Here is a 23,659-nt window from a genome sequence, read left to right as displayed (position 1 = left end):
CCATGCACGGCTCAAAACACAAGAACAATGGTGGTTTAATTGCACAAAGGTTACACTGTTTTTCTTATATATCAGGCTGATATTAGCCTCTGGAGTGCAGAGCCCTCTCTTATTTTTATGCTAATTTTGGGTTTCAGTATGTGTATGGTTTTAACGGTAACTGAAAACATGTACATAATTGGAATGATAAAATCAAAAGATGAGTCCACATTCTTCACATTTAACCCTCAAAGTGTTTCAAGACTTAAGCTAAGACCAGCTGGTACGGACGCTAATCTGCAGCTGTGCCACTGACCTGGACCAGACTGGTGTGTATGCACGTGTGTGTGCCTTGAGCAGAGAAACATGCATCACAATGGCAGTATTTAAATTAGAATATCAAACCTGTTCAGTGTGAAAACATGATCATCTTCGAATGTTTGCATACATCTGTGCAGCTGTGTTGCAGATAATGTGTGTATGCGAGGACTGTTCTGAGACTGTTTTGTTTGCGTGTCTTTCTGCAAGCATATTGTAAGCGTGCCTGTTTCTATGTGCATCTGTGCGCACATTTCTGCCTGTTGTGACGTACGTGTGTGTGTGTTTAGTCTGGAGATGCGTCAGTAACTGGGGCAGAACTGATTGTTGCTGATGGCTGTAGGCAAGCACAGACCTACATTCTGTTCTGCCATACAGAGGAGGAGAAGGAGGAGGAGGAGGGGTGCAGTAGGGTATTAAAAATTGGGGTCCTCTCCCTCCTTTTTCTCCCTTCTTCCATGGCAAACTCCCGCGCTCCTTTTCTTGAGCTTTCCAATCTTTGTTTCCTGCTCTCTCCTCTACCCTCCCTACATCTCTTCATTCTGTCGGCTGTGACACTTGACAGACACAGTGACTGACTCAGCACACAGACAGGAAGCGACCCTGGGAGAGAAGGAGGGAAACGTGTGACCAAAAGAGAAAGAAGAGAGGAAAAAAAATCATCACTCATGACATTGATGGAGGGGTAAAGAAAGAAAATGGGGAAATTGCTACAACTGTAGATTCAGCAACACATGACGTACAGTACACTGAGATAGTTACACACTGCCTTTAAGTGCATTTTAATACTGTACATCATTTAGTCATCAGAAAATCTACAGTTGAAATTTAGAGGTTTCTAGGCTCAGTCTCTCAGTGCTTTTTTTCTTTAACAAAATTGAGGAGATTTCTCTTCCAGGCAGCGAGAAAGGGCTCTGAAAGATCATCTAAATCTTTATGTCAGGATATAGAACAGTAATGCTTTATCTCACAGTCACATGACTTCTTAATACTGTATTTTCCATTTGACCTAGTACTAAAGAACACAACAGCAGTTCACCTCAGTGTTTCTAAAATACTGGCGAAACCTTACCAAACCACAAAACAATGCTGTTGAACTGACACTTATGTGCTGTTCTGGATGGTAGGTATACACAGAGGACCAAAAGACTCTGAACTTTGTTCCGAATTATTATGCTGGTGAAATAAGTTAGGATTGCAGGTCACTTAGTTTTTAGTTTTTCAGTGAAAGTTTTTGTTTATGTGATTTGCCTGATTTTGCAAAAAGACATGAAAACAATCAATATTCCATGAAAACTGAAGAGAGATCATCAAACGGTTAAAAGATTTGTGTGTGATTCAGAGCACTGATGAATTCGGTCAGATAAAGGCTTAATGAGGAAACCTCTATCAGGCAAAGTAATAGTGTCATAAGGGCAGCTGTAAAATAAGAAACTGTGGAGCAGCAAACAGGGATTTGAAGCTGCTGGTGTCTCTGGAGTGCAAAGAAGCTCTCGATGCAGACTCCTCCAGAGGCTTGCAGTTGTGTGTAAAAGCTGTGTTTTGGCCACCCCTAAGCAATGCTCACAAAGACGAGCATTTGGCTCCGAATGAAGATCTATGAGGGTGGGTGGTAAAATTCCTCAAAATAGCAGCTCTGGGAGGCAAAACACATCAAATGAAATACAGGCTGAAACTGCACATGAACTTACAAGTTCATCATATGAGAGAGTTTTTAAAGTGATTTCAAAAGAAGGGCTCAAATATTAATATGCAACTTCATCTGTAAATGTGTTTTTTAATCTAAAACATTTTTTATTTTCTATTTTTTGCAACAAATACAACAGGGTTTTGTTCACATTCATTACAACATCCTTATTGTTTTTTTTTTGTTTTTTTTTAATTTCCTTGTGATTTGCTGTAGTTTTGCTTGTCAGAGCATCTTTGTCATAACTGCTGAGGATTAAATCCTGAATCATAATAACTGTTTGAGGGAAAAAAAAAGCAAAAATGACGTGCAATACAGAAGCAAATTAAAACAGAATTACCAATTTATGTCACATTTTGTGGGTGAATTAATGCATATGTTTATCTTTAATATCATTTTAGATGCAGTTACTGGATTATTCATTTATTTACTCAGTCATCACTGTATCATTTCTTTTTTATTTTGGCAGTTTTGGTCCTCCATAATTACAAACAGTGTATGTTGTGTAATTTGTAGAGCATTGTTTCACCTGTAGTGTAGAAGCTTCTCAAAATATGAAATAATGTTGGGCACCAGACAGGAGAATACTAAAAAAAAAAAAAAAAAAAAAAAAAATCAACCTGCCAATATTTTAAAACACATACTACTGTAAATTTGAGAAATAACCCGACAGCTGGCTTCTTAGCTATGAAGCCACACAATAAAAACACAACCACTCGATGTAGTTTTCTTATATTCAATCAAACATTAATCAAAACATATCAGGTCAATAATCAAACTCAAATGTTTCTCAATTCACTAATGCCCATTCATAAAACAGAAACCAAATTCAAATGAGATATTCAGAGATGAATCACCAAAAAATCAAAAGTTCTTTAAATAAATAACAGATCAAATCAGTTGATGAATAATGCAAATTGTGTGTATGTGTATGTGTGTGCGCATGTATAGTTTGTGTGTCTTTCAGTTCAGTTCAGTAGGATGAATGTGTGTTGGGGTGGGGGGGGAATGAATGTAATTCAGTTCAGTTCAGAGGGATAAATGTTTGAGGGGAGAGAAAAAATGGTTTAGTTTAGAAGTTAGGAGAAGCCAGGAGAGTTTCAGGGAAAAGGGGATTTATCTGCTTGTAGTGCATCACCCAGCTCGGACAGAGATATTTGCCACTGAATCCAAACAGGTCAAGAACAGTAGAATCAGCTTCTTTTCCACATTGATCAGCTTTTTTCCTCCAGCGTCCAGTTTAATGCACAGTTCAACTTCCAGCCCGTCCTTAACACTCAGTTTACTTCACTGTTTTCTTTTAATTAATCCGGTAACTGAATCAAACTTTGAGTCATCTCCTTTTCTTTCTTTCTCACTTCTCACTTCTTTCAGTCCTCCTTCAAGCCTCCTTTGTTTGATTTCCCCCCTTTTTTTGAGCTCTCAGGTGTGGCTGATTTATCACCTCCCTCCCCCTTCCTTTCCAGCCCAGGTGGAAGAGGCTGTTTTTTCATTTCCTTTTCCCCTTCCTGCTACACGCCCGCAACACTAAATCAGCACTTGGTACTGTTGCCCTCCTCCAGTCACAGTGTGCAGCTGTCCTATAGGTGCTCACTCTGTCACTTTGTGTAAACTGACATGAGTTTCCTCTAACCATGTCATCGGACAAGACCACCGATACTCGACACGAACGCTGAGGGTTCATTCAATGCCAATGTTTTTGATGTCCAGTACCCAACCTTTTTCAAATTCTAGATTTCTACCGGCGTTTCCTCGCATACTGTGCAGCGAATAGAATAACCAGGTGCATCTTTTTATTTGCCAGCAAGAGGATTTGAATCAACATCTCTCTGACAAAATCAGCTGAAAAGTCACAACTGTTCAATAACCAGTCGAAGTCAAATACAGCAATATCAGATCTGCTGTGGCAGATGGAAAGAGAGGTTTTCACTGCAGTAGCAAGGGTCACTGTCAGTTTTAGTTCCTCTTTGAGAAAAATAAAACAGAAAGTCCTTGTTAGCTCTCTTTGAAAGATCTTGTAGCTGATCCATAGTCAGCAACTCACCAGATGACACCAACAAAAGTTTGCATATTGCTGGACAGTGTTATGCAGAGAACTGCTCACATCTGCTTTCAGTAGGCAACGTCACTTGCTCAAGTTCTGCTGCTTCCTCTCAAAAGAATTGCCCAGTCATCAGATTTTACGGTCAGCTGAAATCTGACCCCTGACCCCACCCAGGGACATCGGTCTGTGTGTGTGTGTGTGTGTGTGTGTGTGTGTGTGTGTGTGTGTGTGTGCATCAGCAGAGACAACACAGGGTTACTTTCACTCTAAAATAACTCAATGAGTCACGACATGAAAACTAAAGAAATACACAAGAACTAGATCTTAGTTACAGATTTTTCTAATACTTGATGTAAACAGTTTGTTTACATCAAAAACATTTGTAAATATTAGAATAAAATTCAATCAATTCAACTAATTACCCACCAGAATATACACAAAAAATATATCACATGAATATTCATGAAGACAATTTAAGAGAACTGCATCTGGTGTGGGTTTTAAACCCTTCAAAGCCACCTGTGACAATAATATTTAAAATCATTTCTACACTCTAAATTATGTGAGCCAACTGCCGTCAGCGGCTGAAAATAACAGCAGGGGGGAGGCTGAGGCTTTCTCCGTGCTGGATGTGACTCAGCCTCTTTTATTAGATGTCCGTCTCTTGAAATGAAAACGGGTTCATTTCAAACATCACTGCTTCCTACACTGATTCCATTTAGGCTCTGCTTTGTCATACGTGATTCACTGCTCCATCTGAATCATCTTATGTACTAACTCTTTTTAGTGCATGTAAAAACGCCACTTTCAAACACACTGAATAATCTTCTCAGCGGTTTTACCACAAGCATTTCAGACACGATCTATTGCATTCATTCCACAAGTTTCTGTGCTCATCTATGATTCCTGTCACGCTTCAGAACGCTGTGGATCTAATAGGCAGATATTGGCTACCTAGTGGCACTAGAGCCTTCCAAAAGAGATCTATGTAAAATTTGGGCACACAGATGCCAACAGTGTGAGGTGATCCTCAGCTGACAGACAGAGAGCAGACAGTGGGACAGACTTCTCCGGTGCCTGCAGTCTAGAACCTGATCCACGGTTGCAGGATGCAGCCTTCACCTATCGTTAACCTACAGGCCAGCCCATGGTGGAGCAGAAGTCAGAGCTTTCTCATAAAACTGATGGATGTCACCAGTTTAACTACACTGAGAGGCACAAATGAGTTGTTTTCCTCAAAGTTTATGTCTTTGGTGTAGCTTCCATCATTAGTTAGATGTATGGGATGATCATAAATGCCTACGCCATGGCACTTGGTGCATGCAAAATAGTCAAGACATTTTTTTGTCACTTCAAACCAACTTTATTTTCACCTGGAGCTCCTCTCACACAATCTGCAACTTGAAGGTTCAAATGCAGTTCATTGTTTATTATTTAAGGAATTTAGGGTAAAATATTGTACCTTCAAATATGTATTGTATGTGTTTACAGCATGTATTTTGTCTAATTCATAAGAGCAATTAAAGGGCATGATTTCCAAGAATGCCTTAGCTGTCTGGGGAAAATCAGAATACAGATACTTTTGTGGTGTGAACAGATAGAGATATTAACTTTGTGCTACAACAGTTTCTAAAGCTGAACACAATTAATGGCAAGTTAAAGCAAGCGAAATCTGCCAGTCACAGCTGCCCTCAATTATTGGTCACCAGCTAGAAATGAGAAACCTCCTTGTGTCTGCCTTTGTCTGGAAGAAAATAACCTTTTCTTTTTTTTCCTAAATTACTGAGAACTTGTAGCAACATTAATTGAAGGTGATGCTTACTAAAGAATGAGCACCAGAGCTGGAGCTGGGAGACCATGCAACAGAACCAGGCTCAGCAGCCTCTCAGTGAGCATGGCCAGACAGGTCCAAACACAGAGGCTGAGGGGACTTACGGGGGGGTCTGACCAGGACTCAAAGACACCATGGTTTCAGACAGGGACAGGAGAGGCATGAAGCCGCAGAGGAGCAAGGCTGTAGCAAGTTTTTAAGTATACATCATTCACAGTGTTGAGAAGTCTGTTTGTTTGTGAAGACATTTCTTCCTGTATGTTGAACAGTGAAACTTGTGTGATGGTACACCGTGTTGAAATATATTCAGCCTACACATTCAGAATCATTAACATCACCATTTTTTTTCATTAGCATTGTCATTAATGTGCCCAAAATAAATAAAATAATGAAATTAATATTATAAATGTGCAATGATTGGCTTCAGCAACTACTGAAATGATCAGTCGGGAGCAACCTGAGTCTCTTGCTGCTGATCAATAATGCTTCAAATCAGTTTGTTAGTGTTCATGTGTTGTGTTAACGTAGCCAGAGATGACTGACATCTTATCAACGTGTGGGATGTAACAGCGTTGGGATGAATGTCAAATCCAAATTTATCTTTATCTATTGTTTTTTATTGACTTCCAGCAAACTGTTGTCTTTCTAAATAGTGAGCATATACAGACATACATACATAATCTTTAGCTTTCGAGCCCCCTGCTGTGACCCCTCTCACAGCCTCGTACAGTATGTGCTCTCACTCTTACGATTACCTTTCAAAGTCTGCAGAAGTTTCAAGAAGAAGCTAAAATATACAGATAGATAAATTGTGTAGAAAATGATATCTCTTTAATGCATAGTGTAAACTGGTCACAGATGTCTCAACATAAAATCAAATTGTGAATGTCTGGACAATTATTGACAACAACAAATACAATATGTGGACCATATATGACAGATATGATAGACAGAATTGGTAGATTTTTGGGGTGAATAGCAACAGGATAGCAGGTGAGAATGGTATGAAGGAAGAGAAACTTCTGGCCCTCCAGTAGCTCTGTGTGAGATACCTCTAAATAGAAACCAGGTCTGCAGTTAGGAATGCAGTAAAACCTTGTCAAATTGATTTAACCTGTCTGGAATCTGTCACATTACCATACACAGCTGTTAATACACCCACACTGTTTTCATGACTCTTTGAAGCATGTTTACTTTACACTGACCTGATCATTTTCAGGAAAGGCCTTGTGGGAGATAACGTGAACCGAAAGAGGATTTTGTTGCGACTGAACACGTGCTTCTCAGTTTACTGCCAAGACCAAGCAAACCATTAAATCTGCTGGGTGTTAACGTGACCAGACAGTGTGTGAACCCACTGTACAGAGGAAAGACAAGACAATGCATGAATATATGCACGTACATAAACACACAGGGAGGGTTAGGCTAAGACAAGAAAAGCACTGGTCATGTGATATCTGTCACATCCTTCCTCCTGTCAAGGTCACCATGGAGGACTGTCGTAGCCACATGAATGCTCGCACAAACATGTACACATATAGAGTGCACATATGGTATTCACACACACACACAGTTGTGTTTTCATCACTTCAGAGGACATTACACTGATTTATCAGAGTCATAACCACTACTTTCCCCTTAAACCAACCTTTAGTCTTCAGCCTAAAATGTAATGATTTATGTGACGGGGACTTGCATTATGTCCCAAAAAGGATGGCGAGTCCCCACAATGTGACTGTGTAAACAGATTTATGTCCCCACAACATGAGTAATACATGTCCACACAAACAGTGGAGATGCTCACGTGGGCGAGTCCTCTCCTTTATCCATGTGAGGTCTCTCTCAGGATGCTGGATATTTGGCACGAGCTTAGAGCTGAGCATGTGTGTGTGTGCCTGTTGTCACCTGTTCTCTATAGATACAAGGACTCCAAGACGTTGGTTCTAGTTCGCTGTTCACGCAGATGGGAGCTTGGTAAGCAAAAGATAATAACTGCCCTGTTTTTATTGCTGGTGAACGACCTGATGAAAACTATGTAGCGTGTCATTAAAACTATTAGTAAAGAAAAAAAGATCTGATCTGTCAAGCTGGAATTACATTTTTGGAATTTTTCCCTTTATTTTGATTGGAGTTCATGACTTCTGGGGTCCTTTCAGCTCGTCTCAAGGACTGTTCCAATCAAAATATAATATTAAGACACCACGTTCTGAAATGATCGTGTGACAGTCACATCTTACTGCCTGAAACTGATACAGGAAAAAGATCCCATCTCCCACTCTCCATTGCTGTCTAATTTCTCTCTGACATGACCCATCTGTGGTCACAGGAATATCCAGCGCACTATGACCTTTGACCTTTTCACCATTTTTCTGGTTGCATCATGTTACTTGAGTAGTCAGTGCAGTGCATTTTGCATATACAGACATAAAATCCTGCTTTTGCTACAGACCTATGCATATGATGTTTAACACAATGCCTTTCAACCCTGTTTTTCCATGTTTTTGTGTCTAAGTGACTAATAGGGACAAAAAAATTTTTGAAATTGGTCGAGTACTGAGCGAGAATGCAGCCGGCCACAGTGAAACCAGCTGCAATGTAATCCTTCTGGGCGTTTGCACACCATCACTGAACATCCACTAAGTGTTTCTTTTTGCCACTGGAGACTCAGATTGTTGTTCTAAGTGTCTGACAACATTATGGAAAGGATCCCTATAGAGATAGACCTTTTTGTTAAGGAGGAAGATCATTTTTGTGTAACCAGACATAGTGGTTATAGCGCTCGGTTATAACAGTGGTTATAGCAGCCATACTCAATTTATAGAAATAGTAATTTTATGATAAAACACACTTCATTCAAACTGGACAGAAACACAATAAAACTCACCACAACAGTCTTGGTTCATTTTTCCATTGTTTCAACAATCATCAACAGCTCTGGTTTGGTCAAAATAAACCCCTTAATTCAACAGGCAAGATGTGAAAATAATGAGAGAGGAGCAAGAGAGAGGTCAGACATCTGTGAAGTAGCGGGAGAAAACGGCGTGTGGACCCAGGATATTTTTGTGTCTTACTCAGTGAATTAAGAATTTATTTCAACTGAACCAGAGTTGGTAGCGATCGTTGGAACTGTAAAAGGCGAATCAAGATGGTTTTATTCTATTTCTGTTGGATTTGAATGAAGTGCGTTTTACGATGATAAAATTACTGTTTCTATAAATGGAGTCTGGTGGCTTTGACAAGTGATGTAGTGACTGTGGTGAAACAAAAGGGATCTTGCTCTTTAACAAAAAGGTCTGTCTCTGTAGGGGTCCTTTTGCCTCACAAAATTATTTGTTATGGCCTGCAAAACATGTAGTTTCTACATTTTTGTACAATGACAATGTATCAAATGACTGAGTGACTATGTGAAAGGGGCCTCTCATACTGACAAACCTGCACAGAATCACCTGAAGCTTCAGCTCCCCTCGGTTTTACAGTGTTACAGTGAGTTTCAACTCATTCTTTAGCTGTTTCACTGTTTAGGTTCCCTCTCATCACTCTCATTGTGTTGTTTTCAGCTGTAGCAGGCAGGAAAAAACTCTCAAAACCCACAGAATTATTTTGTCTTCTGAAAAAATGCAAAAGCTGCATGCAATCACTCTGTTAGCAAACCCAGTAGAGAGATAACTGCAAGCAGGATGCATATCTGCATCATAATAAAACATTAATAATCCGAAGACACCCTTTTGAAAAATGGAGAGTAAAAAAAAAACATCAGGATGACACAACAAAAGCTTTGACACTGTGTTTTAGCCCATCTGTTTGACAAGAGTTCAGTCAAAAAACCAGAGTTAAATGAACTCCACAGAAAGAGATTCTCAGCACCATGAATCAAACTCTCTGTTGTATCACAGCTGACTGCCACATAGATGAATCTTGAACTCATTTTCTGTACAGATAAGACAAATAGATGCCTTATGAAATCAACACCATGACATTCTTAAAGAAGGATCCTGTAATAGCATTCAAATAACAGCCTTATAGGTCACGGAAGGGTTATGAAAGTGATATATATATATATATTTTTTTTTTTTCCAAAAAAGGTGATTAATCAGGGTCATAAGGACACATTCCTATGCACACACTCCTCTGGTAGCTAAATCTATTTGACATTTACCCCCTGCTGAATTTTCTTCTGGTGTCTACAGTGTGTGTGTATGCGTGTGTGTGCGTGCGGCCATGTGACAGGCCGGCCAGAGTTGTCCAGCCTCCTTTTTTGACTCCCTTGCAGTTGCGTGGATCGTATTACTGGCTTGCTCTCCCCGCACCGCTGAGCCCACCGCCTCTGCACCAATCACAGCCTGCCTTTACCTACGCGCACATGCATGCACGAACGCACAGACACAGACCCCGATACACACACACACGTACGCGGCGATCCATCGCTCCGGTTCCCCACTGCCTTCACATGCGTCCCCAACGAGTCCGCGTAGCGCTGGCTGCGCCAAGATGAGCGGTCGCCCCGGTACCACCTAAACGTCTCGCCGCCTGACTGACCCAGAGCCGGGGAGAGAGAGAGACAGAGAGAGACAGAGCGAGAGAGAGAGAGAGAGAGAGAGAGAGAGAGAGAGAGAGAGAGAGAGACCATCTTTCCTCTCTCACAACCCATCTTCCCTTCGTTAGGAAGAGACCGCAGCGCCAGCCGTTTCTCTCGGCATCTTTTCTTTTTTTCTCCACCCCTCCTCCTCCTGTTCTTGCGGCATCCCTCCGTTATTGTCGCTCTCCCGGTTTAAAGGAGAAACCGGAGAGCCGGGTCGTGATTTTGTGGAAATACATTTTTGCATTTTTCCCTGCTGGGTGTTGGTAGCGCGCAGTTGGTGCGCGCTTTTGCAAATTCCGGTGAATGGTGGATTTGGCAAACATGGAGACCGTGGAGAAGGAATGCGGGGCCCTCGGGGGTCTATTCCAGGCGATTGTCAACGACATGAAGGTAAATGCTTGTTTTTATACACCGGATCCGTGATCGTGGTTAAAGTCATGTGCTTCCTTCCTGAGAATAATCATACAGCCTAATAATAACTGAGCTGGTGTCTCGGTTTCAAATACACGTTTGAGGTGTCTGTGTGCCCCCCCCATGTCTCTCTCTCTCTCTCTCTCTCTCTCTCTCTCTCTCTCTCTCACACACACACACACACACACACACACACACACCTCTATGAATAAGCTAATGTTGGCGATGGTTGCATTTCATATTTGGATGGAGCTATGCACCGTTTTTCTGGCCATGATGCGGCGGCCCGGTGGGTTGTTGGTGCGAAACCCGCCCCCTCCTCCCTGACTATTGGCTGCGCATGTAAATGTCAATGCATCCGTTATCGGACAGGCTTGACGTGACGCTCTGCTCCCTTTCCCCATCAAAAACAGGACGACCACACTCACAAACCGCACTCACGGGGCCATCAATGCGTCTTGGGATGCTACGCAGATACTTCTGCTTGTTTGTCTATTTGAATAGACAATTTGAGAAGGCTGTGGCTCCCGTTAAAGCCCCATGCAGGTGGCCGGTGCCCGAATCAGGACCTCCATTCATCTGGATGGGTTCATAAAGCAAACTGGCATATTAGAGAGGCCTCCAATCAGATTGGTGTCCGATGATGGAGCCTTAGGTCGATTAGGCTACAGATTTGACACATTCCGTTGCATACCTACCCATGTGGACCTGAGCCGACAATGGCTTGAGATGCTTCATCATCATCATCATCATCATCATCATCATCACAGTCACGGTCGTCTTAGTTCTCCTGAAGCCAAAATGCGCCTTTATATGACTGTTGTATATTCAGCCTCACTGGACCGTCCTCGCCTTTTCCAGCGGTTACTGTGCGTCTCCATCAGAGTGCAGCGTCATTGATTTTCTGTCGGGCTGATCTGGCAGGAAAACATGAAGGCGTGAGAAGCCGTGCAGCCGTCAGACACCCATCCTCCCTGTCTCCGTGCCTTTCTGTCTCTCCGTTATTCCACCTGCCTGTCTATCTGCCTGGATGATCGGTCTGTCTGTCAGTCAGTAGCTCTGCAGCTTGATGGTTCCAGCATGGCATTCGCAGCGGCTGCTGCCAGGCTTTAGCAGCTCAGTACCCACCCATGCTCCACGCACTGTGTTCACCCGCGCAGCTGTAAGATGCTTTGGATGAAAGCGTCCATCAAATGGTTCATGATACAGTCTCTGTCAATATGTCTGCCTGTCAGACGCCCATGCAGCTCTCTGCGCCTTTCTGCCTGCCTGTGATTCCGTGCCTTCCCTCTCTCTTTGTCTCTCCCATGTTAAATATTGTTTGTACATCTCTGCACCAACAATGGGTTGGCTGTTACATGGCTAGCAGTGGTATCTGTAATTGTTTTGTCCACTGGAGATGAAATGCAGGTAGACATTGCCATCTTTCACTGCCATCTGTGTGACCCCAGATGTAGAGGTCATGACCAGTGCTTTATGCTCATTGTGCCACAAGGAGAGATTATTGGCTTTCTGTTGTTGCAGTGAGACACATGGGAGTAAGAGAAATGGATACACAAGTATGATCCTAGATATCAAATCAATACTAATCCAACACATGATACATGGATCAAAGAATATTTCCAATGGTAAAAAACACGCAGATTCATTTCAGATCAGTTGATTCCACACCGACTCGCGCAAGATTAAAAAAAACAAAAAAACAAACACTTTCCCTTAGTCTGACCCTGTGGGTCACGTTCCAAATCACTGGAAGCTACACCTCCCATACTGCTCCTCGATAATATTTGTTGGACCATCTCTGCCTGTTAACTGCCCTTATCTTTCAAACTCCACTGCCCCTCTTTATAACACAGGCTTTCTGTTGAAAACGTGTAGTCACCAAGCCCGAGCCAAGATAATTATTATTACATTATATAATTGTTATAATTATTATTATTTTTTCCCAACATTCAAAAGGATCCTCTCTTGCCAAATAGGACATCATTGTTTTCATAGGATGAATAGCACCCCTTATAAGTAAGTAATGAATCTCTGTGTGGGAAATGCAGCTTCAGGTTCAGATAGGGCAAATATACAGTCAGAAATGGAAATATGAAGTATTGCAGCATCATAGTGCATGTATTGTAGCATATCAGAATCAAAATGTTGGTTATTAATCAACAGGGATAACAAGACCCAACTATAACAGCTATATTGATCTATCAATTAATTAATTAATTGAAAATGCAAAACTGTCCCTAGTTCCAGCTTCCTAATTGTTAAGGAGTTGCTGCTTTAATTTTTTTTTTTTATTTAATATCTTTGGGTTTGTCTGTTGGTCGGACAAACTAAGCAACTTCATGGCATCACTGTGGGCTGTGGGAATTCGTTAAGGGAATTGTGCATGACAAGAAGAAATCAGGTTAACTTAAAATTAAGTGACAGGGATGATTTCTCTGCCTGTAACAGCAAATTAAAGCTCTCTGAGCTTCAACTCGTCTAAATGAATCCTAAATGAAGGTGTGCTCAGCGGCACTGGTGTCATGCTGATTGTCTACAGAGCCTGGACTGTACACATGGCAATGATAAAAATATTTAGCATTGCTTGCCCTGTGACTGGAAATTAGCAGTTCCGGCTGCATTCATCTATGCTTTGGTAAACGTGGTGGAGATTCTTCTGAGAGCCATATGACAGGAAGTGTCCCCCACGTGGATCATAAATGAAAGCAGTTTCAGTTGTTTCCTGCTAATGTGAAATCATTATTTTGTCAAATATAACCATTCTGAGATGATAACTGACTTGTGAAACTGTTCATCCCTATGAAAACCACCTTGGTTGCATAGCAACATCAGCACCTATGACACAGCATCTGTACTGCTCCTTAGCAGAGCAGAGGATGTGGGTATAAAGTGAGAGGAACACAGGCGTTTTAGCACATTTTTCTATTGGCACAGAAAAGCACACGTCATCTGATTCTTGTTAAATTACCTACGGTAATGGTCTATTCTTAGAAGCAGTAGTGTTTTTGATAGGCGCTGTTTTGCATGCTGACGTAGCTGAATTGCTCCCTGGGCCACAGAGCAGCATGGTGTCACATTGGAGTTTAAAGAAAGCTGTGGGTGCAGCTTTGACCCTCCTGGAACTGGCTGTTAGTGTTACATGGCCAGGCCTTCTCCTAATAATCCTGTTCATTCTAACACATTTCACTGATGCTTAAGCACACAGAATAATATTGGCTAATCAATTTTCAAGGAATACATCTTTCAAGGCACCTCCCCATGTCCCCTTCTCTTACACTGTCTCTGTTTTCATCTATTATTCATCTGGTTTCTAATGGTCCTCATGTTGATGTTACCCAGCTCACTCTGATATATATGGGTCACTACAACCTGGGCCAAAAAACACCACTGCCCTAGTCTGGAATGGATGAGTTCCTGAACCCCCAAGGAGACGTCGAATGAACGTCAATGAGTGGATGAGAATCATTGCGTCATCAGACCTCAAATTCACTTTGACTCAACAGGAAACAATGTGGATTTAATCAATTTTTATAGCTCAACAGAGAAGAAACTGTTTGTCAGAAGAAACAAATGGATTAATAGTTCATCCCCACTGATTCTTGGAAACAGGACAGCTTTGATTACTAAGTAGATGCAAGACTTGGGCAATCACACAGTAACTGCAGAGGAGACATCTTTAAATACCAGCGCACAACTTTATTCCTGAACCGTTCCGGTCCACATGATCCATGTTCAAATGCTCTAACGTATGTACACGTAAAGGCCACAAGGGGAGAGCAGGACATGTGGAATTGACATTTTAGTTGTTGTATACCAATAACAGATCCATGATGTGACTGTTCAAATATTGAACTTCAGATTTATTGCACTGTAGGTCTTAGTTTTAATTGCAGGATTGATTTGAAAAAGTTTCATTTCCATGTACATTTAATGCAAGTTAAAAGCAAGCTAACTGAATATTTGTTCTGACAAAACAAGCCGAAGTTGTGATCTGCATTTTTCACTGTTTTCAAATATTTCACAGATAAAATGTCAAATCAGTCATTTGAGAAAATAGTCCGCAGATTAATTGATAATAAAAATAACTGTTACCTGCAGCCCTTAAAAAAAATCAAATGACATTTTTAGTGGTTCTAATTGATTACAATGGCTTAACTTGGGAAGTTTCTCCAGCTGTAGTGCAGGGCTGATAAGATATGCTTATCTCCCGACTCAATGCTATCACGATACCTGGATGCTTATTTGATTTGCGTTGTGATTTAACATTACGATTTATTACGATTTTTGTTTGCTTTTTTAACACTAGACCCTGGGAAAAACTGGAATCCTACATTTCTGGAGCCTGTATGTCATGAGTCACATGTCCAAAAACAATGGACATCACATGTCAGTCAGTCTTTGAGTATTATTCAGTGGCATCATTGCTATACTGCCTATGAAAGTGGTAAAGCAGATACTTTTTAAAGTAAACTGCTAGATTTAGCTGTTCCTGCTCATCAAGCTAGTACCATCAAATGATACGTTTCTGCGATATTGCTTTCACTCCAATGAGACGGACGTATGAACAACGCAAAAATGTAAAGCTAAAGGCCACGGCTGTTGGCAGCACAGAAGCGATGGGGGGATTATTTTAAAACTTCACTAAAGCAGTTTTTATAACTCAGTAATCCCCCACTTCATAGTCGCGTAAATACTATACATTTATTGAGAGATTTTCACACTTCACTCAAAACAGGGGTATACATCCACAATGTGAATTCATTTAGAGAACATTGAGCCTATATATATATAAATCCAGATATGTGGTGTGTAATGTGCCTTCCCAGATTGAATGGGCATGACCTGCTGGTGGATTGTAAGCACAACATTCAGTGTTGGCCTCTCCCCGCTGCCTCTTGGATGTGTTCTTATGGTCTGGCACCAAGTTGCTACATTTTTATCTGCCCTCACACCCTGCATGCTGTTATTGGCTGGGGGCTACACACCCACCGCCAAAAGGTTAACATCCAGTAACATACAGAATGCAGCAAAATACGAAAATACAGGCAGGGTTCAGGGTCTCTGCAGATACAGACACCACCACACACCTCTAGTGGGTCATAAGTGATGATTAAGAGGGATTGTTCTTGTTGTTTTCGGCTTATTTCTGTCTCTACAAGGTTTATCCCGACTTGTCGTAATACTCCACTGTAATACTCCACACTTTCTTCTCGTCAAAATTTGGTGCCTATAGTACCCACAATGCAACTCGAACGCCTAAAGTTTGGTTTGAGATTCAGGTGTCTGATGTTAGTAGTGGCTAATGTAGCCTCGAGCCACTATAGCCTGAAGCAGAGATGAGGAGGTGGCTACAGAGGCCTAGTGGGGTTCAAACTTTCAGTTTTTAGACCCAGTTAACGCTGACATCTCTCCAGGCCATTTGTCAGACTTTGCACAGCTCCCTCTGGAGCCACAAAAGGCTTTATACAGCTTTTTCACATATGTAGGACTACTACCCAAGACCTATAAACACATTTTGATGTGTAAAATTGGTGGGATTCCCCCTTACAGATATTTAGAACATGGTCTGAAATGTAGTTTTCTAAATCCTTCAGACACCCATAGTAGGACAGAGTAGGACTACTGCAACATCCTTGCTTCAGTTAGAAGTGAACTGTCTTCCTCAATGATACCATAGACATTTTGGAGCCCGCATGCCACCCTGTCATCCAAGCTTATTATATAGTTTCATCTTTGCTTGTGGACCTGATACTGTGCGTGGTGGTTTTAGGTGTCATGCATGCTCATGTTCACATCAAGAGCCAAGCAAAAAATGCTGCTGTCTGCCCGTGTCAGCAGATTGAATCCATGCTGTTTAGAAAGCACTTTTTCTTCCTCTTTCACCATCATCTTCCTCTTCCTCCTCCTGCTCCTTGCCAGGCCCTCCCTTCCCCTTTGTCTCCTCAGCAGATCCTCCACCGAAGGCAACCAGTTACTCCTTGTGTGTGTGCTTTATGTATGTGAGCTGTGTGTGCATGATATATGCAAATGGGCTTTGGTCTCTTTTGTGTTGAATAGACCTGATAATTGTAAGTGAATAATGGTGCACAGTGGGAGTTGCAAAGAAGCTTAGAGCAATAGTCTTGAAGTTTGGTGGCTGCTGTGATTCTTCTGACTATGTTTTAAAATAAGGATATTTGGCTTTTGAAAAATTAAATGTCCCCATATGCTCCTGTAATAAATTGCATGATAATGTGTGTTTGTGTGTGTCCACATGTGAGGGCATTGTGTAGTTGTCTGCCAATGTGTATGCCTGGAGGCTATGTCTCGCAACTTTGTAGTGAATTACGCACCCACGCACACACATATGTCACAGAGTAATACGATGAGACGCAGAGGTCATGTTTACGGTCAGCTGGCTATATGGACCAGCAGTTACTGGGTAACATTTTGTTGACAGTAGCAGTAGGACGGAATAAAGAAGAAAATGATTTCCTGGCTTTTTAAAGGCTTTTTAGTCTGTTGTCACCTTGTAATTCTGTTCCTTTATCTGCATAGGCTGCTATTAGTGCATACGTTTGTTCTTACTGCTACTGTGTAAAATACTGTTTGAAAAGGGACGTGGTTAATAGATGCAAATAAAATATACTATACTTTGTCTCAGGTGTTAAAAGCTCAAGCATCACTCTCGTTTTTCTTGTCCTTTAATACAAAACTAGTCACATAAAAATATAAAAAAATTAAATAGTTTTATGTTTTTGTTTTATGTAATGTTAGCAGTAATTAGATGTTATGCATTTTGAGTTGGAACATCCACCAAATAATCAAAAAGGAGCCTCAGTGATGTTTTTGTTTTCTCCAATAAAAAAATCATTGTGTTTAACAGTTTATTTTGACTGACTTCGTTTATTTCCGATTTCCGAAATGTCTACAATCTACATTGACAGGAAATGTGATTTAAGCCATTTATTCTCTAAAATCCACAAACATTTGCTATTTGAATCTTCTCCAATGTGAAGATATGTCACACACACACACACACACACACACACACACACACATACATACATACATACACATTCACACAATTTGCATACGTACATTTAGATAAAAAGATACACAGTAAAAAGTAAAGTTAGTAGCGTTTTTTGTCAGATCTAGACCAATAAATCCATCACATACAACAGACAGCACTGACAGATCTGATTTTGTCAACTGTAAACTGTCCCGCTCAGTATGTATCTACTCTAAGGATAAAAAATAATAACAGATCTGTATTAAGCTTGTTTATATTATGTGCTTATGTTTGAAGAAATTGCTATCGGCTGAGAGACATTGTAGCCTAAATGAAGAGATATGAACAACAGTTATGCTTGGGGTGATGTCTGTTTCACATCACTGCAAAGTGAATCCATTTGAATTTGTACATTGTTGTTCAGACTAAATGACGTGTTTGGAAGACCTTATTTTTAGCTCTGGGAACTTGGGCATGTGATGGGCATTTGATATTCATAGTTGAGTTTATAGTCGAGTTGTTGCTCTAGTTTCAAACACGAGAATAGTGTCTGTGCTTACAGACAGAGAGGGTTTCCCCAAAACGATCCAAACTAAATGCTTTTGTTTCTGTACTAGAATCCAGCAGAATCTAATTTTTTGTTTATTTGAGGCATTTTTCAGCCTTATTGGACAGCTTCAGCCTGAGGAGGTAGACAGGAAATGGGGAGAGATAGAGGGGTATGACATGCAACAAGGGTCGCCAGTTGGAATTGAATCTGCAACCTTTCAGCCACCAAGGCGCTTCGGAAATACTGATTTATGTTATTAATGTTTACCCAGTGATTCATAGCAAGGACTGCTACTGTGTGTAACTATGAGATATGAGCATTTCGATACTTCCATGAACATGTATCGACACAAAGGCTGATAGCAACATCTATGTTTTGCTTCGAGTTGAGTGTTGCAGAGCTGCTTCCTCAGACTAAAGCAGTCCACTCAGTTATGGTGGGAACCAGGAAGAGCCTGCGGCTTGTGTTAGGCAGCCAGTTCTGCTTTGCTTATATTCTCTGGCCATGACCACGCTTTACACCGCAGTGTGTGTAGCCAACCACATAACACAAAGCATAGACACAACCTTGTGTGTATGTGGGTTAGTGTACTTACAGTTCCTCTGTAAGTACACTGTGTCCATGAATGTGTCATCCCGGCCTTGCAACAGTGCTTTCATGTAGATGACTGCCCTGTAGCGTGCGCTATGCTAAATGTTTAGCTTTACAATAACTGAATAGGACAGGTTCAATTCCAAAAAGCAACTGAAGAAAGGAGAACAAAATAGGAAATGAAGTACTACCTCAAAAACTTTGTTACTGTGGTATTCTGGTGGATTAGTGGCTAAAACTCCTTACATATGCCTGCAAAGTCCCTGGTGCGATGCCAGCGGGGGACCTTTGCTGCATGTCATACCCTTCTTGTTCCACTTTCATCTCAACTCTCTGTTTTTAGTGTGTATTCAGACAACAACCCCACCGGCACCAAGCTATTTTTTATGCTCTCTCTTTAGGACTGGATATACCTCAAAACAGAGGTGGACACAGGCAGTGGGTATGCATTTGGTTCTGTTTTACTGCTTCAGATGTGTGCACAGGCAGATGTGTTCACACGTGCAGTGGGCATTTTGGTCAGTGCGTACAGTCTGTCTTAAATTTTGGGCTGCATGTGGACTTTTCTCATGGGCCTTTGCAGATGTGGACAGAGGATGAAAAGCTGACACTGAAAGCCTGATTTGGCCATCAGATGTGCCCGTACCGGTTTAGTGCACCTGTGTTTGTGCAACTTTTCCAGTTATTTTTTGAAGACCCTCTCAAACCCTGTCAGCCCCTGACAGTTGACAGTGTCATTGCATCAGGGCTGCAACCAATGATTGCTTTCATTATTGATTCATTGATAAATAATTTCATCAATTAATTGATTGATAGTTTGGCTTACAAAATGTTACAAAATCACAGTAGACTGTTGAAAACTGACTAATTTACATTTAAATACAAGGTAACAAAACAGCATGTTGAAAATGGGACTCAGTAGTAGTGTGCGATGCAGTGACAGCCTTCATCTGTAAATTAACTTTTCAGAATGTTGAACTGTTTTTCAGTGGAGTTCAGTGGAAACATTGTCTGAGGCTTTTCGTCTCCACATGAAAGTAGTCAACTGGAAAGACAACAACAACAAACCAGTAGAACTGGAAGTAAACTGGTCAGTAACCTCACAGAGACGGCCCATTGTTGTCCAGCCCTTTAAAGGCCTGTGACAATTCCGTTCTATAACTCTGGGCCATGCTGCACAACTGAAGATTCTCTGTGGGAGCGCATCATTAGTCCAATCTGTGGTGTGTTTGTGTCTGTGTGGTCCAAGGGGACTTTCCACTGCCGTGCTGTTGTTTAAAACAGAGGCCGGGATGCGTGTCAGTAGAAAAAAGGAGGAACAAGGCAAAGACCGCTCTCCCATCCTCGTGGCTCCTGCATGTCCATCAGGCAGTCATTTCCATTAATTCACCCTCAGCATCTAGATTTTCTTGCAACAAGTGAAAAGTTCTGCGAAAGTGATGAGCTAGTGGGGGCTGCCCATTGTTCTGACATACCATTGACAGACCATATTAATATTTATTTTGGCGATGTGGTTGTTTTTTTCACTATTAGGGTTTTGGAATAATGGGCCGTCAGAACAATGGCATGGCACCAGGAGAGTGATACTGTGCTTGCAAAGATTCAGAAAAGGCTTTTTCACAGCACACATTTCGGCTTGTCATAGCAGCAGAAGCGCAGGTGTAAGTGATTACATTAATGATGGCACTGTTCCCAGCAGGCCGTCACACTGACAGTATGCCAGCATGCACAATACAGGAAACCACAGCAGGAATTCAGCTATTTATTAATTTTATTATTTACACCTGGGCTTTTCAACCGTGCGCCATCTTAAATGACAAGAAACGCATTTTCTATTGTGTGTATATCTTTTTCTGTTTCATGGATGGCCTGTGAATGTGCAGTTGGAGGATAGCTATGTTGCTACTTTATAAGGCTAACGTCTAATTTATTAGCTTAAGTAAGACAAACATTATTTAGTGAAAGTCTGCTGTGTATAAAGTCTTTATGTATTCGGCCTACAACATCCAGCATCTCCATGCCAAACAAGTGAAATCCCATTTGGTGGCCAGTCAGACCAGTGATGGAGTGAAATTCTTGACTGGTGGCAGAAGCGTGACGATGTAGTGACTTCTACTTCTACCACTTCTAGTGACGGCTAGTTTGTGTTTGCCAGCAAATACCAGTTCCTAAATTTTATGTAGATACTTTTTGCTGATTGCAGTGTCACAAATGAGCTGCGATTTTATAGTGAAAGGTGTTTTTCAACCAACTATCTATTTATGTGAATTTATTTTGTTGCTGCTTGTTGAAAACGCAGCATTCCAAGACACATCGTTGGCACATTCTTTGTAAGACTCTTAAATGTGTGTTGAATAAATGAATTATTAATTTCAACACTTTTGTCATATTTTCAAATCTTCACTTTTGGTTTCAAACCCAAAATGAAAGGCTGTCTTTATTGTTGCCATTGAGACTGATCATGAAATCATCATCATAAAAATGAGCACTTGAAAAAGTCCTTGAATTTGACTTACCCCTGTCTGCATGAACTCTGTAGTTTATTAAAGATCAGTATTGATGGCCTACCATCGACTTCTGCCTTATAAACCTGGGCGATGTGTCAGCCTCCATTATAGCTTTCACCATTTTTCACCAAAGGGCTGCTCTAAGACAATTTTCACTCGTCAACTGTTAAATTTAACCAAATTTAGCATTTCCAAGTGGTATTATTGTTGGCAAAGCTGTCCCAAAGACAGCTTCAAAGAATGCTTTCATTTTGAGAGTCCTGCAGCTACCAACAGCACAGGACACACTGCATTTGCTTCCACAATTTAGACTCCGTCTTGTATCTTAAGAATTTCTTCAGCAAACTTATTGTGGGGGCAAAAGAGGTGCAAGACAAGGTGAAGAAGCAGTCTAGTAGAAAGCTGGTATGTAAAATCACAGGAAAAGGGAGTTGTTTTTTGTGTCCTGCAGCTTTGGGGAAATTACCCTCATTGACATGCATGGTTTTGTGTTTATATGATTCAGACGATTCTGACCTTGAAACATTTTCATTACAAAAACAACCACATAAAAACATTCAGCTCGCTTCGTAAGTAAAGGGTGCCAACGTGCCAGGCGAATCATAGGACGCGTAAAGGAGCACTCCCCTGTTAGAGCTCGTTAAAATCTCTGAGGTCGTTAGGGCCCCGGGGCTCGTTAGGGCCAATAGAGATGAATGGGGCGGACTGGTTGTGGGAGGCGTGGAGGCTGCTGGGAGCCAGCCAAGACAGCCTCTCTCACTGAACCCTTTGTCAGACCTGTCAAAGCCTTCTCATCACACTCAGCTGTTCACTGTAAAACACACTGATCATTATGAACAGGCCAGGGACAGAGAATAACAATGAATGTGACAAATCAATATTCTCTTGTTCATTTCAACAAGAAGCTGCAGAGTGAACAGAAAGTTCTCTGCATGCTGTCACATCTTCATTTTGGAAAGATATGTTCCCATTGGATTTAACTGTATGTGTGAACATGTGCGGGGGAGGGGCTTGCATGATTATGGTATCAGGCTATGATTGAGGAAGAGCTAATTTATCTGCAAATGAAAACCTAGACTTGCTTCCTTTTTCATGTCAGAAGCTTCAGAATTGTGTAGAATGGTGCAGCTGTAAACATTCAGAGAAGAAAAATTATAATGCAGCATCTGCATTCGGCCATAAAGAAACTCCACCCCTCCTCTCCATCATCACTGACAGCCTCTGCATTACACAGCATACTGTAGATCTGTGCAGTCCTGTCTTGCTTCCTGTCATGTATTTGAAGAAGCTTACATCAGAACGCAATGCATTGCATCGTGGCCAAGCTCAACCCAAGCAAGCAAGTTCATATTCACATTAGTTGATATTAATTCATCTTTGGAAACTGGACAGCAGAAAGATATTTCTATCTAAATTTATAGTAGGACTGATTGATATTGGAGGTCCGCAGCAGCACCATGAAAACCACGAGTTGTAGCAATTACTATTAAATGAGGTTCAGAAATAGCTGTTACTCACATGTTTAGAACTTCAACCAAACCAGTGTTGAGATTTTAGGGCACATTCAGTCTCATCTGTTTGGGTTTCATCAGGAATCACCATTAAAGTCAAGTGTCTCTGCATACATGTCTCTCTAAGTGCTGAAGGTCACAGCAACACTGTCGTCACTCTAAGTGGTTTGACGGATGCACCTTGAGTGTGCATCAACAGCCTTTTCACATGATTGCAGCAGTGAAGATAATAACGACTTTCAGTCCAGCAAAAAGGGAGGAAAGAAACAGCTAAGTGACATATTTATACCTATAAGAGCCTGGATGATTGATGGCTTCTTAAGAACAGGCCGTCCTATGAAAGATAATGTAGACAGTGCCAGCGTGCTGTCTCCTCTGTGTGTAAATCTCTCTACATTTCGTGATTCATGCCTGAATATTTACATTTATGTATGAAACACTACTGTGGCCTGAAAGCACATCAAAATCAGTTTTCATACTTCTCAGGCTGTGAAAACGGTGGTATAATGTTGTCTGTGGCTCTGAAGCAGCTTTCTAAAGTCTGAGAAAATAACTGATGATGGCATTAGGTTTATCTCAGCTGGGTTTGGGACACTTCAGCATTTTAATGGAAGTCTGTGTTGAAAACTGGAGGAATGGAGTTTAACGGAAATG

The 23,659-nt window shown here is 41.2% G+C and overlaps 1 protein-coding gene across 2 annotated transcripts in view; it reads left to right on the top strand.

Moving 5' to 3' along the window:
* The first annotated feature begins 10,148 nt into the window (after positions 1–10,148).
* The window catches only part of mtss1lb (MTSS I-BAR domain containing 2b), a 66,845-nt gene continuing 53,334 nt past the window's right edge, over positions 10,149–23,659 (top strand). Inside the window, exon 1 of one of the 2 annotated variants that reach the window (XM_076735108.1) lies at positions 10,149–10,828. In XM_076735108.1, the coding sequence (XP_076591223.1) occupies positions 10,742–10,828 (87 nt within the window). In that variant the 5' untranslated portion in view covers positions 10,149–10,741. The remainder of the gene's footprint in view (positions 10,829–23,659) is intronic. The other variant, XM_076735185.1, reaches the window with a different exon arrangement.

Source organism: Chaetodon auriga, chromosome 1 (genome assembly GCF_051107435.1).
Source record: "Chaetodon auriga isolate fChaAug3 chromosome 1, fChaAug3.hap1, whole genome shotgun sequence".
Lineage (NCBI taxonomy): Eukaryota > Metazoa > Chordata > Actinopteri > Chaetodontiformes > Chaetodontidae > Chaetodon > Chaetodon auriga.
The sequence above is the reverse complement of the archived record's forward strand: the minus strand, read 5'-3'. Positions and strand labels throughout refer to the sequence as shown.